General features: G+C 39.7%; 1 protein-coding gene across 1 annotated transcript in view; it reads right to left on the reverse strand.

Moving 5' to 3' along the window:
- Window positions 1–19463, reverse strand: part of NCAM2 (neural cell adhesion molecule 2) — a 258887-nt gene that overhangs the window by 45131 nt on the left and 194293 nt on the right. The window contains exon 15 of the mRNA XM_077814938.1: window positions 8383–8563. Within this exon, the coding sequence (XP_077671064.1) occupies window positions 8383–8563 (181 nt within the window). The remainder of the gene's footprint in view (window positions 1–8382; window positions 8564–19463) is intronic.

Here is a 19463-nt window from a genome sequence, read left to right on the forward strand (position 1 = left end):
GACAAGAACACAGAAAAGAAATATCAGACCACCTATCTGAACCCATTGGGCCAGACCCCTTCCCTCAAGGCAATTGTGCCTGAGACCTGCAGTAAGATAATATGCAGACCCAGCTCTAGATTGGGAGGAAAGGTGTTATGAATAAGCTCTTGCAGCCTTGCCATGCCTTCAGAAGGCTTATGAGGTAAATCTGGGTCTCTTTCTTTTCACTTCAGACCCATAGACCTTCACTGGGCTACCATCTTGGATGGATCCTTCTTCCAGGCTCTGAGGGGCTGCTGTCCAGGCTTGCCCCTAGCTACAATCCATGAAGGGGTAGCAGTGTTGAAAATGACTATGCTGCTCACACTTGAAACAACTGCCTGCCTGTAGGGCTGCTGTCTTTCCCCACTACATTGGGGATGTCACCTTAGCTTCCACACTCCCTGGCTCACTAGGCCTCTGTGACATCAGTCATTCTTGTTCAGTGTTCAAGTCTCTGTTGCAGAAGGGATTTGGGTCTTGGCCCAGCCAGCAGTCTCCTGCACCCTGTTCCCTCCACTGCATTTGATCTTTCACATTCAGTGATGGTCTATCCTCAGGGCTCCCACCCTTGGGGTTTGGGGTGCCTGTTCAGCTGCCACAACATTTTCAATGAGGCCAGTTACTGCAGGTCTCAGACACTGCCTTTGACAGACCATCTGGCTGGTGTCTCTACACCCACTCTTATCTCCCGACCAGAAAAAAACTGGATAAATTACTTAAGCACTTTATCCTCTGCCACTTGCACCCCAGTGCACCCATCTGGAATTAGCCAATGCCAGCAATAATATTTCAGGCACTGGCCATGACCTGGTGGTGGGCCCCTGGTAGGTACTTTTCTCTCTGGAAGTGTTGGCAGTACATCTCTGGGGAGATATCAAAATAGTCTAAAAGAACAGTCACAATCATATGGTAGTCTCAAGCATCCATGGGATCCTTGGGCTGGCCCGGTCAGGTATGAGGACCAGAAGCATAGCCCAGTGATCTGGCGGCCACTTCACCACAATAAACACATGTTCAAATGTCCCTAAGAAGGTTTTCGGGTTATCTTCTGTGCCTATATCTGTTAGCTTGACCAGGATCTGTGACATCAGGACCCTCCCATAGACTCTGACCTCTGATTAGCAGTGACTCCTGAAGGTTGTAGGAGTGTTGCCATCTGCTGACCCAGGTATTCTTGCTATTCTTGATATTGTGTGGTCAGGTCTCAAATGAATTGCTGCTACTGCTCCTGTGGCTGTTGAGCTGCTTGCTGCTGGTGTTGTGCAGCCAACTGTTGGAGTAACTGGCTCTTTTGCAGATGTGGCTTGGTTGCCTGTTGATGTTGGCTCTCCACAGTCCATTTCAGCAGCTTCGCCACATCTATGTTGTCTTTTGGTGGGGTTTTTTGTTTGTATTTTTCTCTGCTGGCCTTCTTTTTGTCCTTCATGCACTGGGGTGCATCAGGACTGGACTGTCATGCCCACATTCTCCACCAGCTGTGAGCGGGGATATGCCTCCTCACCTACTGGTAAGAGACTGTAGCAACAGCTCCATCTAGGTAGGGGACCCCAGTCCTTCCACTTCATCAGGTACTGACCCAGGGACCCTCTTGGGTGCCATAAAGAAGGCATCTGCTATCTGAGGTCCAGTAACACCATCCCTTGGGTCTCTTCGTACTGCTCTGTCCCTCCTTGGCATGTGTCATGTCACAAACCCTTGCAACACGGCCCATGAGTGGGGGGTCCTGGCTTCATGCATAAATCTCTCCCTTTGGAATTACTTTCCTGGCATAATCCCTCTGTAGCAGTGATTGCAGGTCTGTCTATCTATGCCTGCCACCCTGCCATTCTGAAGAGAGTCCCTTTTAAACTCCTCCTCCAATTGAAGCACACCCAGCAGGTAGGGCTTCCTGGAACCAAAGTTGTTCCTGTTCCCCTGTCTCTCCACTGCAGAGTTGATTCACCCCATCCCAGGCACAGAATGTAATTTTTCAATTGTTGAGAGCTTTTCTTGTCTTTACTGACCTGTAGTTCTTCTGGCTACATAGGTATCTGGATGCCTATATTTCAAAAGTGCCTAGAGATACAGAGTCCTGAATTTTTCAGTGTTCAGTCTGAGACACCAAATAGGGTGGGGGCTTAGCACTTTTTGAAACACAAGCCTCTTTAAAAATTTCTCAAGTGAAGCACCCAAAACGCTGCACCTAAAATCATTAGCAACTTTTGACAACCTAAGGCTGAGTATTCTTTATCTTGTTTAGTTAATGTTCAGATTTAAAGTCCCTCCATTTATGAGTACCAGTGGGGCGTTAGTATGCTATTATGGTTTGTTATCAGACATTTGGTTCACCTCAAAAAGGAGATTAGTAACCTTGAATGCAAAGTTCTTATTAGATAATGCTGTGATTTCATTATTGTGATTAGACATCACTGCGATCACATTACTGCACATTTTTTCCTCTATGGACTTACCTGGAGTTTCATTATGCCATGTTCACTCAAAGTGAGTAATATTTTATCCTGTGAATATCCCCATTGCAATCGATGGAATGATGTAGTAAAATACTACATGGAATATGGCTCACAGAAATCAGTGAGATTACTTACCAAATAAAGTGCGACTCTATGTGAGTTATGTAGGCAGAATTGTGATCTTGCTGACAGACAAACCGCAAGATGCTTAGTGATTTGGTGTGATTAAACAACTAAAAGACTGGCCTATCCAAACCTCTGGGTCATCAAAACTGTGCTGGAAATCTGCTAATATTAGCACTATGTGTGATATTTCAACACTTCTGCTTTCAGACTTGGATGAACAGAAGTGAAGATGCACAGAAATGAAAATAACAAAGATTTTTCACAGATCAAAAAATGTTAATTTCAGTTACAGGTGGCTTTTCACTTTATTGAAACTAGTTGCTCCACTCCTCATCCAACTTTCTCACTGTACAGGGATAGGGAAGATATGGGTGTATTTTCATTATTTCTCTATTGCTTTCCATTACAGTAATCTTCCCATGGTTTAACATTGTCTTGAGCCACCATATGGGAAGAATTTAGTTCTTTTGGGAAGGATGTGCAAGACTTTTTTGACATTTCTCTCAAATGTCCTACTTTCTCTGGCTGTGAGTGTGGCTAATAATAATAGTGTGAGGTTGTTTGTACATTTCTCTCTCCTCTGGAGTCACATCAAGTGCTGTTCTGTCAAAGTCTGTTAATGATTTCTAGCCTCCCCAGCACAAAACCATTAGAGTTTCCTCAGGGAATGGAGTACACAGAGTTATTCCTACACTACACTGAGAGCTTGCCATTTCAGTTAGAACAATACTTAAATCCTGTCTGTAACTAGATAATATTCTTATTCAACATATTTTTAGTATTCTTTTGCAGGATTCCCTTAAGTGCAAAACATGGCATGTTTGCTATGGCTATTACATCACCATTTTGAGGGGACTGTCAACTTAAATATATTTCTTGTTGCCACTTTGGATAAGCATTTCTCTAAGAATCAATATGGACTGAATTCCTAGCCGTGGATTGTATACTCAGAGTGTAAAACAAGTATGAATTCACCTAGCTCTTTAAGGTCTCACTGTCCTCTAGAATATTCTGCTTCCCTTCAGCTCTCTTCTGATTGTGGTTGACAAAGAAGCTTCTGTTTGGAAATGCACCAGTGTTGCTATTTCTAGCTCTCTACTTCTCCTGTGGACTAGACATTTGTTTAGGATTACGCTTTGCATCCTTTGTATGTGTGTGCCATGTTCTCTGAAAGATTCTTAGGGACATGGTGCAAGTTTTTAGAGGAACTAGTTTTTTCCTAGCCTTCTGACTTTGGGATCACATCATCTATCAAACTACTGATAATTGGTTTCAGATAACTTGGTAAAGCTGTGGGGGTTGTTCTGCCTTGTATTAGATGCACTAATATGGGTGGCTGCTTACAGATTTACTGTTTCAGAGAGCACTGATACCTTCAATGCTTCCTTTAGGATGACTTGTGTTTTGTTCTTTCTTCTAGATTTGGCTGAAGACAAATGAGTAAGTGCTGAAAAGGCCTTCATGGGTGCACTGGAGAATCTTTTTATCTTGGAAATATCACCCATGGGTTTTAATTAACACTGGAACACCTTAGTTCAATTGAGGCCTGCATGTTAGACACTAGCTAGTTCAGGGTGCTTTATGGGCCTCTGACCTGAAACAGGTTTCAGAGTAGCAGCCATGTTAGTCTGTATTCGCAAAAAGAAAAGGAGCACTTGTGGCACCTTAGAGACTAACAAATGTGTAATATTTGTTAGTCTCTAAGGTGCCACAAGTGCTCCTTTTCTTTTTGTGAATACAGACTAACATGGCTGCTACTCTGAAACCATTTAAAAACTGATTACTTTATTTTTACTGATGATACATACATGTTCCTGGAAACAAGAATAAGAACTGGAAGCCAGCAGCTGACATTGATACAACCTCTTAGCTGAATGTATTGCTTTAAAAGTGGTGTCATTCTGAAAATAGCATAGTTTCATTCAATTGATCTCCTTCCTGAGTGTATCCAGAGTTACACGTGCTCACTAGTGACTAAAGTAAATTTTTACTACTTTTTGGTTGCTGGCAGCACTGAAGACCCAATATAATTCAGAAAGGCTGAACGTGGATTCTGTTTCTTCATGTTCATTATCTACAGAATTGTTTAATAAGATTTAGCTACTTGACCACAGGTGCAAACCCAGTGAGGGCAACGTGTTTGCATGTAGATTACTGAGCTCATAACTGAAAGAAAATGCAGTTAAATGCATATAGCTGAGGACCTAACATGGCCTGAAAAATATTTGTTACTGGCAATGATATAAAAGGAGATAGGATTCTGGCATGGCTTTCATGGAGACAGATTAAGGCCTGTAGCTGGGAATGCAGAATAAAGGCCAGGAGGGTGACTAAGTCAGGAAGGCAGCACTGGAGAATGGAAATCCTCCAATGAACACTGTCAACTTCCTTGGCAAAAAAATAGAACAGATGTTTAAAAGAACTGAATAAAACAAAATCCACAACAACCTACCATTTTTTGTATCTTGAACATTTTCTTCCCCCCTAAAATCACTTTCTCGGGCTTTTCTGTAGGTTGAATCCTCATATGACATTACATTTGTGACTTTTGACATTGTGGTGTTAAATGGAAGGAGTGATTTAAAATCTACTAGAAATCTGCAGAGAAGGCTTTAATGGATATGATAAGTTCCCAGGATTGTCACCATCCACTTGGGGGGAATTATTTCTGTGATTTTTTATGTTTTATTAAGAGTTTTAAACCACACCTGAAGCAGAAAAATCTCAAGACACGCTTATCTGTGGGGCCAGGAAAGTGCCTACAGAAATGTCTTGGACGCAGATGGAAGAAGGGGCTATTGTATTCATATTGACTTCCTAACTCTCTTAATATAAAAAACCTGTTGCATCAATAGAAAAATATGTTGTAATACATTCCCTTCTAGATGAACCTTTAGATCTCATAAAGCTGTCATATCTAGTCAATACTGATGATATAAAGTATCTGTTTGGCATGATGAACACTGACATCTTTGCTGTTATCGGGCACAGTGTGAAAATCAGAGAAAATATCACCTATTAAATAGATTGTCCATCTTTGCCCATCACTAAATGACTTTGGTCAGGATGAGTGAAGGTGCTTTAGCACAACTGACAGCCATTTGTTCAAAAGGGTAAGCAAGATGCTCAACACTGACAGCAAAGGTCATTCTGTTTGTGGGAACTGCACAGAGATTCTGACTGTTTCAAGGCTGTTAATACAACACATCAACATTGGGGGCAGCAGTTAAAATAAAAATGGCTCCTGAAACCGGTATAGTAAAAAAATTGATACATTGGGGAGGGAAAAAACAAAAAAAAAACCTGACAAAGCTGCCAGTCATTTTTCTCCTAGATGTGAGCAGAGTCTTCTGGAAAAATATTCAGATCATTTAAAAATGGTTCTACAGAATTCCTATGGGATGTTAATTTCACACCCACTTTATGCTTTGCAAAAGTAGTTGTCAAGGAAACTAATTAGTTGCATAATCATAATTGCAGTAATTACCTGTATCTAAGGGACTATACGCTACATGTTCAAATAGCTGCAAAAGCATGTGCATAAAATGAAAAATGCTCCATCTCCATTTAGATGTTGGTTACCTGAATTGCCTTTTATACACAAGTATAGAGCTTCGTTACCACATGTGCAGGTATTTTGTGTTTGTGTCAGTTGTTGCAATTATTTATGATTTTAAAGAATTATAAACAATTGTAAATGGGTAAGCTTGTGTTTCATTTGATATATCTATATCTAAGAAGCATTAAGGTGAAAGTTTCATACCGTTAAACAATTCCAAATATATCAAATGTATAAAGGAAATTGGTTGCCTTTCTTCTGTTTTACACAAGGTTCTATCACATTTTCTACTCGCAAAAGTTTTTTCATTGAGACAAAAGCTTTTTTCATAGAGTCATGTGAGCAAGGCCAAAAGGGACTATTGTGTTCATCTAGTCTGACCTCCTGCATAGAACTTCCCCCAAATAATTGCTCAGCAAATCTTTTTTTTCCTTAAAGCCCACAGCTCCTTCTCCATTTTGTCCTGAGGTGAAATCTTAATGCTGAACAGTGACATCATAATGTTTCTGTGGCAAACAGATTGATGTCATGAGGCATCCCCTTTCACTGCAGAATCAAACAGAAGTAGACTGGACTGTGAGGCAACTGAGCCCCTGTCAAAACCCTAACAAATGTCCACTGACTTACACCGACCAAGGGCACACACCAACACCCTGCTTACACCAGGGCTTGATTTGATCCTAAACTATTCTTACTAAGTTATGTGAAATGCTTCTTAACTATATATAAATTCCAGAAATACGACTTTTAATGTCAACAGATCATTTCTGATAATATGAGAAAAGCCATTCACATAGATGCCTAAGACACTCCTCTTGAAAATATGTTTTCTAAAAAAATCCACTAACGCTGTAGTGGGTTGATTGTTTTTTAGCAGCCGATAAGATAACAGGAGAAAAAAACAGTGTGTTATTTATCTGAAAGATTTCCGGTCTATAGCTCATTTGGAATCAACACCAGTTAAACCGGTGCTGTTCATACATTCAGACTCCATAGGAAACACAAGTATTGCTATGGTATTACTTTTCTCCTTTGTTCCCATTGGCCTTGATATATATTTGGCAAGTTTTAAATTTTAGTTTAATGCATTATCTGTGTAATTTATAGGATTAGATGCTGCAAAAGGTTAGCACTTGATTTTTAAACTTAAACGTTACTGCCATAATCTGAACTAAAACCTTGAAAACTCATAGCTCTAAAATTAAGATGTGTTTTAGTTATAGCAGATCAGAAAACATCGCAAAATCCTAAAAACTAAATTATGTCCATTGCATAAATTAAAGGAATCAAATTAGACTGTTGCTGAAAATGATGCATAGGAATTCGTGAGTTGTGCCTCAAATTTCAGTTTGAAATATTTTTTTATAGGTTACATTTTACCCTCAAGAATTTAATAACTGAAACACCACTAGCCCTGAACTACTTTGTGTTTTTTGTTTTTAAAAACTGTTAACACCCAATTACGTAAGCACTTATGCACATGAGCAACTTTATTTATAGAAATAGTCACGTTTGAAGAGTTGGAACTTTAGAACTGTATCCTTAAAGAGGAACTAAGGAGATTAAATCAAAACAGCCCTAGTTAAAGGCTTGATCTTGCAAGGTACTGAGTATGCAACCTGCTCAAGCAGAGCCCTTAATACCATGCTTAATTTAAAGCATGAGTAGTCCGATTGACTTGGACTGAACCCCAGGATACCAACACATGAATAGATTTACAACAAACAACATAAACCATTAAAAAAAAAACTTAACAAAGGTACAGCAAGTGCATTTCTGAATAACAACAATCTCTCTTCTTAACTGCCAGCAACTGAGTTTGGGATTCTGTGTTTCTTCTGAAATTATGGATGACTTCACTAATACCAATAGTAGTGAAAGGAAAGGAACCTTGACTGAAAGTCCTTTGGGGCAGGGACCATCTTTCTGTTATGTGTGTACAATGCATAAGAGCACAAGGGGGTCCTGGCCCATGACTAGGGATCCTAGGCCCCATAGTAATATCAATAACAACAACAAACTCCTCCAGTTTAGGGGTTATAAATCCAATTTTTGCTGATAATAAAGAGTACTGGGATTTCAAGTCTAAGCAGTTAAAAAGTTTTCAGTTCTCAATAGGCTTAAATTCAGAGACTGCAGCAAGAACCAAAAAGCACACATGTTAAATACTATCAGCAGAAAACAACCAGCTCAATATTACACTATATTTTAAAATTAACTTACCAGTAATAATATTGGGCTTTGGTGGCATGCTGAACTCATACAATGTTGGTTCGGAATAACCCAGTCTATTGGCAGCAGTAATTTGCACTTCATAACCCATGGTCCATTGCAGATGCTCTAAGATTATGTGGTCTCTACTACCCTGTACTTTTTTCTCTAGCCACTGGTCTTCCTTATCTTTCTGTAAAGATGCAAATATTAGTTTAAATCATCACAAATTCATATACTAAAGCCAAAATTATTAATATTGCATATCCTAAATTAAGCCCCAAATCTTTTTCAAAGGTTATGAGTTCTCACAGTCCATTTTGCCTTCAATATGAGTTGTAGTAATCAGCTCCTCTGAAATTAGGACATTTTTTACTTTGGTCCCTAAATATGGATTTAAGAACATATCATTAGGTGTCTGAGTTTGAACAGTTTGTTATAAATTTGTATTTTGTTCAAGTACTGATGCCCATTTCAAAACATAGAAGAATCACAACATATTTGTTCTTGTAAAGGTACGAAACTGCTTCATTTAGAATAAACAAAGTTTCAGTGATTTTTATTATAATCAATGGTTTTTAAAAGAAAATTCCTAATATAAATCAAGTTGACCAGTTACCAAATGCAATAAATAAATGCTCATAAAAACATAGTTGTGACTGCATCTGTCCTTCGTCTCAGTGCAGAACTCTGAAAAATGATAGAAATTCAGTGGCCCTACATTAACACTGAAGCAAACAGCATATCCCACTGATGTAGGTTATGAACTCATTTCTAACATCCGGTAGGATATATAATATCATGTATAGTGTATTTTACAGTTTTCTGAATTCAAACCTTTTATGATTATTAACTTTCATATGGAGCATCTAATTTAATTGCAAAATTAATTAAATAATCAGTGTAAATATGCCTTATTTTTTTATTGAAGTTAAACATGTATGTAAGGCCCTCATCAGTGAAAGTAGCAAATGTTATTTGATAGAAATTATATTATGTTTAAAAGATGGATATATAAAAATTTTATACGAGATCTTAAGGTAGACACATAAACAATAAAAAATAAAAATATAAAGACATTGTATTGGTATATTTGAGGCAGCGCTAGAAGTGCTGCCCATAGTTACAAGGAGCCAAGGGCTGAAGGTTACAAGGGCTGAAGGTAGAAATGAACTGGCTGGGCAGGGAGACTGCGACTGGAAACAAAGAGTTGGGTGGGATAAGTAGGATAAGAGGAGCCAAGTATAGTGGCAGGAGAGACTGAGACAAGGATACTTGGATCGTATGCTGGGGGAGGATTCAGATGAAGAGCGTAGGGAGCCAGGAGACTGCAGCTAGCTGAGCAAGAAGACTAGGCCAAGGAGCCTGGGAATGATACAGAAACGATGAGTTTGGGGAGGGAGAGTAGGACTGGGAGCAAGAGTGGAGGAAAGACTGGGACCCAGACAGGGAGCCCTGAGATGGACTGAGATTAGTTACGGAAACTGATTGGGACTCGGACAAGATGGTGGGGAGAGAGATAAGATTGGGACATGGATGTATCTGGAGGGTAGAGGCAGACTGGGTTAGGCTTGGGAGAAAAGGGACAGAAGGGTCTGAGTCCAATAAAGCACCCTCCAGAACCTGAAATAGAACCCAACCTTCCTGAATCTGAACAACCTGCTGATGTCAGCTAATATCTGTGAAAGCCACTGGCAATATTTGTCCTAATCCCCATTTAATGGCTGGCCCACACACAGAGTGACAAACTACATTGCTATTAATTACTCCATTAGTGAAGTGGCAAGGGGTCTGTGTGGTGGATCTAAAGGTTCAAACCTGCTGATGAGACTACACGTTAGAATTTTTGTTTTTTAGTGGTTGTTTAAAAAAAAAAACCTAGGAAATTACACCCAATAAACTATGTTAAAAGAATGTTATGATTGCAAAGTTAAGCCCTGAAAAGTTAAGAAAGTAGCATTATATATAGTATGTTATATGTTCAAACCTCCTAATGACTTGCAGATGTGTGTGTGCTCAGCACTTCTGCAAATCAGACACCAGGGTCTCAAGTTGGGCACTCAGGAAAAAAAAGGAAAATGCATTTAGTTACCATCTATAAAAAGCTTGGTTTAAGTGAGTTGCCTAGCATCACACAGGAACCCTGAAGCAGAGGCATGGATAGAATCCAATTCCCAGAGCTGCATTCAAATTCCTTAACCAGAACAGCATCCTTTCTCTTCTTACAATCCCCTACCTCATTCACTACACACCTTCCAATTTCTGCCACAGATGAGGCAGAAGTTCTACAAGCAACAGCCTCTTTCACTACAGAACCCTCATCCAGACCCAGAACAGGTCCATGATGTGAACTGAATGAGGCTGGGGTCCTGTGGAAAAAAATAGCATGTGATTATATAGTTAAAGACTGTAAAATAATATATACACACAGTGGGGCTGAATTAAGATTCACAGGCAATCTTAATTCTGGCATTTCCTATCTTTTGAGTGTTTGACTTTGTAACCTCAACATTTTTAAAATAGCTTTTTGTGTGTAATACATAAATGAAATTTTGGTGATCATAGTGTATAGCTATAGAAATCACAGCACATTATGTTTGTATATGCTTTATATCTATATCTATCTATCTATCTATCTATATTCAAGTGCATGGGCTATAGGTCTTTTTCCTAAAGTCTATATCTGTGCCCTATGGTAACATGATCTATACTCTGTGGAGCCCATTTCAAAATTGAATAAGTACATGAATAAGCACAAGAGCTAAGGGCCAAATCCTGTCTCTACTCCCTAAAGCCCATGTATCAGCAGAAACCCAAACATAAAAGCATTGCAATGGGATATCCACCCCACACAAGGCAGAGCAGATTAAGTGAGGTTAATTAACTTGAGAGGCTGCAACTGAGGAAGAACGAGGGATTTTTAAGTTCACAAGATAGAACTCAGCTGAGTAGACAGGGCTGATATAAAGCCAGGAAGTTGTCCACACAAAGGGGCTGCAGGGAAAGTAGGCTGCAATCATCCCCTCAGAGTAAAGATGTGTGTTTGAGCTACAGAGTTCAGTAATCTGCAGTTACTTCCTGGGATGAGGGAGTCTGGGTCAGTAAACTCAGATTTGGTCCAGAAGATCAAGAAGGAAGTTGCAAGGAGTCCAGGAAAGTAGCAGCAGGAGCTGGCAGACCACAGTTATCAGATATAAGGTCCCTGGACTGGAACACGGAGTAGTGGGCAGGCCTGGATTCCCCTACCAGCCACTAGAAAAGCAGCTGTGTACCTGGCCTTGGACTGGAAGGCTGACTGGAATGCCAATTGGGCTGCTGACCCAATGGGACTTTAATACCCTGGAAGGGGAGGACTATAGTGACCTGGGCAGAGGCCTGAGTCACAAAGAATAAGCACCCTGAGTCTCAGAGGAACAGACAGAAGACAGGGCGAGGAAAAGGGAATCAGACCTAAGTGCAGCAAATTCCCCGATGTGGTCACAAGGAGGCATTCTATTCATGAGTGTACCCAGTGACAGGCATATTCTTTACAAAAGAAGAAATCCAAGAACTGAACTCAAGGACAACATTATGTAAGAAAGATTTAGCAGTATGTTGCTAACACAAATTGGAAACAATTAGAATAAAGGCAAAATTGGGAGAGTGAGCTGCCTGGGATTTCATCAAGCTTTGCTAACTCATCTTTCCCTAAACACAGGTAAAACCTGTGTTCAAAGCCCACCAATGGCATCTTAGGTAAAAGATAAAAAAGAAGAGCAGAAGATTCCTTCACTATCACTGATAATCTCATATGAATTTTCAAGAGTCCTTTACTCAGGATAGTACTGAGCAATATGCTTAAGCTAATTCCTTTGCTAGAGTGTAGGTGCATGTATGTGGGAAACCCATTCACTATTTCTATAAATCTCCCTGTTTATGCTAAGCCCCTTTAATTGGTTACTTTAGAAGCAGAAAAACAGAACCATAAAGAAAGATTTCTACCTCATTAGGCTTTTCTTGTTATTATACTACTAATTATTATTTATAGAATGCTGTACACAGTGCTTTACCAACACATAAAAGACAAGAAGCTCCTTTAAAGCAAGGGCTTGCAATCTAAAATCTGTTCCTTTAGGTACAAACGCCTCCTATTAGTATTACTATTAGCAGTTTCATCTCTAATATACATAAAGAAATGTAAATCTTCAGATGTTACAGTTAGAACAGCAGTAGCTTCAGAGATTGCACTGTGGGTTTTATTTTTTTTTTTGTAATACTGCTTATTAAGTAGATCACAGATGTTGTAAGCCTGGTCAGTGGGCACTATTATGACTGAGATTTTCAAAGCTGTCTAGGAGAACTGAATACCAAGTTCCATTAATTTTAAGGCTTAGGGGACGAGTTTTTTTTTTCAAAGTATAATCTCTTTGCTGAAACAAACCTCACACAAAGTCATAGACCAAAGAATATTATTCACTATATGTATAACGCCAACTCCTTGCTAAGTGCTTTACAGACAGGTATGAAGTCAAATGGTAAAATTTTCATAAATCTCTAAGGGTCATATTTTAAAGGTATTTTGGTGCCTACAGATAAGCTCCTAATGAGTTTATGAAAAGCACCTAGGAATCTAATCCTCATTGACTGACTTAGGCCTTGTCTACATTACAGAGGAAATTCGATCTAAGCTATGCAATTTGAGTTACGTGAATAGTGTAACTCAAATCGACTTAGCTTAGATCTACTTACCAGGGGGTCCACACTACGTGATGTCTAGGGGAGATGCTCTCTCATCGACTCCCCCTACTCTTCTGGATCCGGTGGAGTACAGGAGTTGATGGGAGAGCGATCTGCAGTCAGTTTAGCAGGTGTTCACTAGACCCGTTAAATCAACCGCTGATGTATTGATCACCAGTTGTCGATCTTCTTGTAAGTGTAGACTAGCTCTCAGACTCCTAAGTGACTACCAGTCAAGTGAGATGTAGAGATAGATGACACCATACACATTAGTAAAATACAAAGCAAATTCAAGAAACTGGCAGTCAAAGTGGAACTCTGAGAAACCAGATCCAGGTACTCAACTGCCATGTGGTAGGTGTCCCAGAGGAGGAAGAAAGAACAACACGCTGTCTTCTAAAATATCCATATAAGTAAACAAATATTTCCTAGTGCAGTTAAAAAAAAAAACAGAACCAAATTGAATTGAACCCCACCACAGCCTCCAATCCAAAGTCTTGCCAATGAAAAAGCTCAGAGCCTTAATATCAACATTGTGACAAGTGAAAATAGGGAACAATCCTCAAAAGGAAACAACTTTCTCTTATCCTGAGATAGCTTTATGGATACACTGCACAAAAGAATGTGAGCCTTTGGAGAAAAAAAAGACAAAAGACCTTTATTTTTCATTGTGGTATCCAGCCAAACTGCAAATAATTTACAAAGGAAAGCCAAAAATGTACGGTACTCCAGTGGAACTGATGGATATTTTTGACTTCAAAGAGACCTTAGGTGAGTCTCTAAAATCACCATGGGAACTAAGCAGATAACCAGTGTGAAGTAGAGATGGGAATAGGAAATACAAGAAAACTTCATGAAAGAAGAAAGAAAACTGCATGGTGAATATTAAAATATGTGGACTCCCAAAAAGCGGAGAAAAACAAGTTAGTCAATACTTGGTTAGCAGCATCTTTGAAACTACTATTGGTCGGTGACTCACACTTGTTTCAGGCAGCTGGGGACTGCAGGTAGGCGATAATACTCTACAAACGGATTTAAATAATTCCTGTTTAATACTGATGTATTAGTTTCTTTTGTCATTTTCTTGCTCTTGTTGGGACCTGGCAAGGAATACAATATGCTGCCAAGGAAGCAGGGTCTGAGAACTCATTAGGAACAAGCCTTGCAGAATAGGGAGGAGAGGCCTATGGTTATTGGACCAGCAGCTATGTAGGCTGTTACTTACTGGAGATGGCTCAAAAATTCAATAGGCCAAATTCCCTGCTGGTGTGAATGGGCAAAGCTCCACTGAAGTCAGGGGAGCAGCACTGTTTGCCAACTCTGACGTTTTTATCGCATCTCGCAATATTTGATGCTCTTCCTACAGCCACACCTCCGGGTCATTATGTGAGAACCTCAGCTTTCAGTGGACCAAAAAAAAAAAAAAGTTCCTGATCCTCATGGCTGCAGAGAAAAGCTTAGAAATGTGACCTGAATGCAACATAAAATCTCAAAAATCAGGAGGAAAATTCAAAGGACCCCAAAGGAAGTTGGGTATGTCATTACTCAATTCTAATTCTCAACTACAATGGGACCAGGGGTGTCAGGGAAAAGCTTTGTTAGCTGAACAGTGGCCTGGAGGAGTGAAGGAGGATTTCTCCCTTCCAAATCGATATGGAAACCCCCCTTACACTAAGCCTATGTATTTAGGCTTAAAGCAATAGGTGAGGATTTGGGCCTAAAACAATAACTCAGAAGTGTTTCAAAAATCTGTATTCAAAATCATATACTCTGCAGTATATAACAGAAAGATCTGTGCTTCAGAATTACTTGGTTAAGTTTATGAAAGTTTATGAAACAGAACAATTATCTGATGCAAAAACTGACAGGAGTAGGACAGACAATTTACATAATACAAACTGAAAAAATGCCCTGGACTAGACGGCTTTGCTGTGATCTTCTATGAAAATCTTTTATGAAAACTTTCCTCAGTCTTAGCAAGAGTCTTTGTAGAAATATTAATAATGAAGGAACTGATCCCAAGTATCAAATAAGCAATTGTAAAACACTGCTGCCAAAGAAGGAAAACCTGTTGATTGATGTTCAGCTTATTATCTAATATACTTGTTAAACACACAAGCAAAGATGTTGATCAAGAGGCTGGCAATGAGGCTGGAGGGAGTTATAGGAAAGCTAATTAAATGGGACCAAAACAGATCAGAGAGGGGAAGCAGTCAAGAGATAACTAAGAAATTTAAATAGCATCCATTCATTCTGATGAAAACATCATGAACTTATGATTGTATTTCTTGTTGCGGAGAGGACTTTAGGCAGCCAACGGGAAAAAGTCATTTAACCGAACTGGAGAAATATGGACTTTGGCCAAACAAAAGCAATATCTATCTATGATTATAATGCTCCAAGGTACTACTTTAAATAGAGGAGGTGGTTGCAGTGGGGAAAAAGCATTTGCACTACACACTGGTCATGATCTCAAGGCTCTTCCCCTAGTTGTTCCCCCTCTGTCCTCTTCTATTCTCCCTAGTGGATGTTGCATTTCCCCTTTCTTGGCAGCTTTTCTGTCATTTCTCTCTTCCTCATTTCATCTCCTTCCCGTTTACCAGATTGCTGTTGTCTCTCTTTACCCTTTGCATAGAGGCTGACTTCAAGCAGTAGGAGTAACGGAAGAAAATAAGAAAAGAAAAATTTAGATGGTCAAACCCAGGTAAAACGTCCCTGTAATAGCTCTATCGAACTGTTGAATTTTCTCCCAAGGGAAGTGCAGGAAGGCTCTTCATTTAGGAAGTTTAAAACTGGACTAGACAAAGTGGTATGGGGAATAATCCTTCATCAGCAGGGAGATAATGTGGATGACAGCCTTTTATTTCTATCCTCTTCAACAAAACAGAATGAGAAGATTTTCTGGATGTTTCTGCTAAAATATCTAGCAATAAAATAGTTAACAATGACTTTATCTAAACTTTCATCATAGGCTTGATTGTTAATATCTTATGGAGATGATGCGATACTACACTTATTTTGGGCTGCCACGCTGCAGAGACGAATACAATGGCTCACACTGGGGAGACTCTATTGGCAGGGATAAAAGATAAAAAACAATCTTTTAAAATAAAAACTTCTATTCTGCACAAAGTGCCATCAAAAATACTGAAGAGATGCTATGGCTTGCTTCAGACCCTTCTCACAGATGAAATAAGATTGGGTAATGACACATGTCTGGGATACACCTTATCACTCCTGCTGTTTCATCTAGTTATAAATACTTAGCTGAGCAAATGAGAATTAACAGAATGAACCTAGGACTGCAGTTGTGGACAATAGAGCATAAAATTGATCTGTAAGCTGACTCTGTATTACTGTTTCTCACTCAGCCTCTAACATTTGTACCTAAACTAGTGTTAGAATTGGGTAGATTTAGCTTTGCACCTAGATACAAACTAAACCTATAAAAACAGAAATGCTCCCAGGAGGATCAACCCTTTCTAAAAACAGTGAACTAAACCCAAACTCATCTGGTTCTGTTGGCATGGAACAAAACTTAAATACCTATAGAGTCAGATAAAGGACTTAAACGAAGGCAGCTCTTTTGCTTTGACTTAAATGTTGTTCACAATAAGAGCTGAGAATTGGTATGGGGTGGAGACATGGAGTGGACTATGCTATATTAGAACTGATTCTCAGTTCCCTAGCTCACTCATCACACCTGCAAGGTATCCCCTGGAAAATAAAATGAATGAATAGACAAGAAATACAATTTTATGCAGTTTCTTCTTTTAACATTCATTCATTCTTGCATTACCATGATGAAAAAAAAAATGTTTTCTTGACTCACTGATTTTTTTAAAACCTGGTATGTCACAATTTCATGACATTTCATAAAATAAAAATGTAGAAACACATACTCATAACAATATGGACAATATCAAATATTCTCTGTAGATATATATCCCCAGAGAATATTTGATATTGACCATATGTGTATGTTATGTGTATGAGTTTCTACATTTTTATTTTATGAAATGTCATGAAATTGTGACATGAATATATATAGTTCAGTATACAGGAATGATGTAGGAATGATGTTTTGCAGCAGGTTAGAATTGTTATTTAAATCAAATATTTTATCTGGACTCTGTATATAGTACACTTAGTAGTCACAAATTACATAAAACAGATGCTTTAAGTGAATGTATTATATTTTGGCCAAAGGGCAGACCAAAGAACATACGATACACAAACTTAAAGTTCCAAGCTTATCCGATATAGGCCCAGAATTAAGTAACATAGGAACATTTCAGAACAGATAAGTGAGAAGAATTAAGGTCTTTATAGTGTGTACATACATTAAATCCATATCCTGACCTGACACTTTTAACATGTATTTTATATCTTTCTGTACATAAATATCTAGACATACTATATTTAACTGGGAAACTCAGCTTCACACAACTGTGTTATATCTTAAGAGGAGGTTACTCACCCTGTGCAGTAACTGACTTTCTTCAAGATGAGTGTCCCTGTGGGTGCTCCACTCCAGGTGTTGGTGTGTCCCTGCGCCTTCACTCGGAGATTTTTACAGCAGTACTCGTACTGTTTGCGAACGAGCAGAGCCTACCCCCCCGCTCTGAGTGTACCTTAATAGTACACGTGCGAAACAGGTCTCCTCAGTTCCTTCTCTACAATGGAGGCTACCCCAACTCCAAAGTAGAGGGGAGGAGGGTGGGTAGTGGAGCACCCACAGGGACACTCATCTCAAAGAATGTCAGTTACTGCACAGGGTGAGTAACCTCCTCTTCGAGAGAGAGATATCCCTGTGGGTGCTCCACTCCAGGTGACTTAAAAGCAGTGTACGTCAAGGAGGTAGGGACTTTGGATTTGGTAAGAATGTGGTAGATAATATGCCTAATCGTGCATCAGAGAGAGGGCCCTGAGTAAGGCCCTTACTTAATGCTTAACGAATGTGTGTTCAGAAGACCAAGTGGCCGCTTTGCAGATGTCAGCCAGAGGAACTTTGCGTAGAAAAGCCACGGAGGTAGCCACTGATCTAGTGGAGTGAGTTCTGATGCTGGCAGGAGGCGTAACTTTCTTTATCTGGTAGCACAGTTGGATACACTCAGAAATCCAGTTTGAAAGTCTCTGGGTAGAAATAGGTGTCCCTCTGGAGCGCTCCGCAATGGACAAAAAGCGTCTGGAAGAATTCCTAAAGGGCTTGGTTCTATCCAGATAGAAGGACAAAGCCCTGCGTACATCTAATGTATGCATTGTAGATTCAAAAGAGTTTGTATGTGGTTTAGGAAAGAAGGTTGGTAGGTGTATTAGCTCATTGATGTGGAATGACAAATGCACCTTTGGAAGAAACTTGGGATGTAGTCAAAGGGTAACCTTGACCTTGAAAAATAGCATATAAGGTGGGTCTGCCATGAAAGCTGCTATTTCTCCTGCCCATCTGGCGGAGGTGATTACCACTAAGAATGCTGTTTTCATAGAGGGGTGTAAGAGGGAGCAAGTGGCTAGGGGCTCGGATGGTTGTTGAGTTAAGCATGACAATACTAAGTGAAGGTTCCATAGAGGGGTAGGAAGTTTAATGTCCAGGTATAGGGATTGTAGCCCCTTAAGAAAATGCTTGCTGATTGGATGAGCAAAAACAGAGATATTATCCATCTTGTCATGAAAAGCTGTAATAGCAGCTAAGTGGACTTTGATGGAGTTGAAAGCCCGATTGCTTGAGGTCTAATAGGTAGTCAAGTATGAGAGGAAGAGGTGCAGAAGTAGGAGGATGTTGTTTTGTTGAGCATCATTGTGTGAATCACTTCCATTTTCAAAGATAAGTGATTTGAGTAGATTGTGTTCTGCTACGTAAGAGTATTCTTTGAACCTGCTCAGAGCATGCTAGTTAGTCTTGGGAGAACCATGTAGGAACCAAGCTTTGAGATGAAGCATAGACAGGTTGGGATGAAGAAAATGGCCATGTTGCTGCAATAGGAGATTCAGAGCCCTTGGAAGAAATGAAGTACTTGTGATCCGCCCACTTACAAGTTGATAGGCTTGCAGCCGGAGTCTACCAGATGGCCTTAGCAGGTTCCAAAAGGGCTGTGTTGATCGGTAATGCAATCCTAGAGGAAGAAGAGAGTTATAGGATGTCTGTTAACTCATGCTGCTGTTCAGGAACCTCCTCCAAGCTAATTCGTAACTCACTAGCAACTCTTTTGAAAAGATCTTGAAATTTTGAGAAGTCGTTTGAAGATGACGGGGGAGGAGGCAATAGGGCTTCATCAGGGATAACAAATGGCTCTACTGGGTTGGAGGCAAGTTGGGACTGATCCTGTAGTTGTGATGGTGCTGCCTGGACCCTTACGTTAGTGGCAGGTTCATCAGCT

Source organism: Eretmochelys imbricata, chromosome 1 (genome assembly GCF_965152235.1).
Source record: "Eretmochelys imbricata isolate rEreImb1 chromosome 1, rEreImb1.hap1, whole genome shotgun sequence".
In the NCBI taxonomy this organism is placed as follows: domain Eukaryota; kingdom Metazoa; phylum Chordata; order Testudines; family Cheloniidae; genus Eretmochelys; species Eretmochelys imbricata.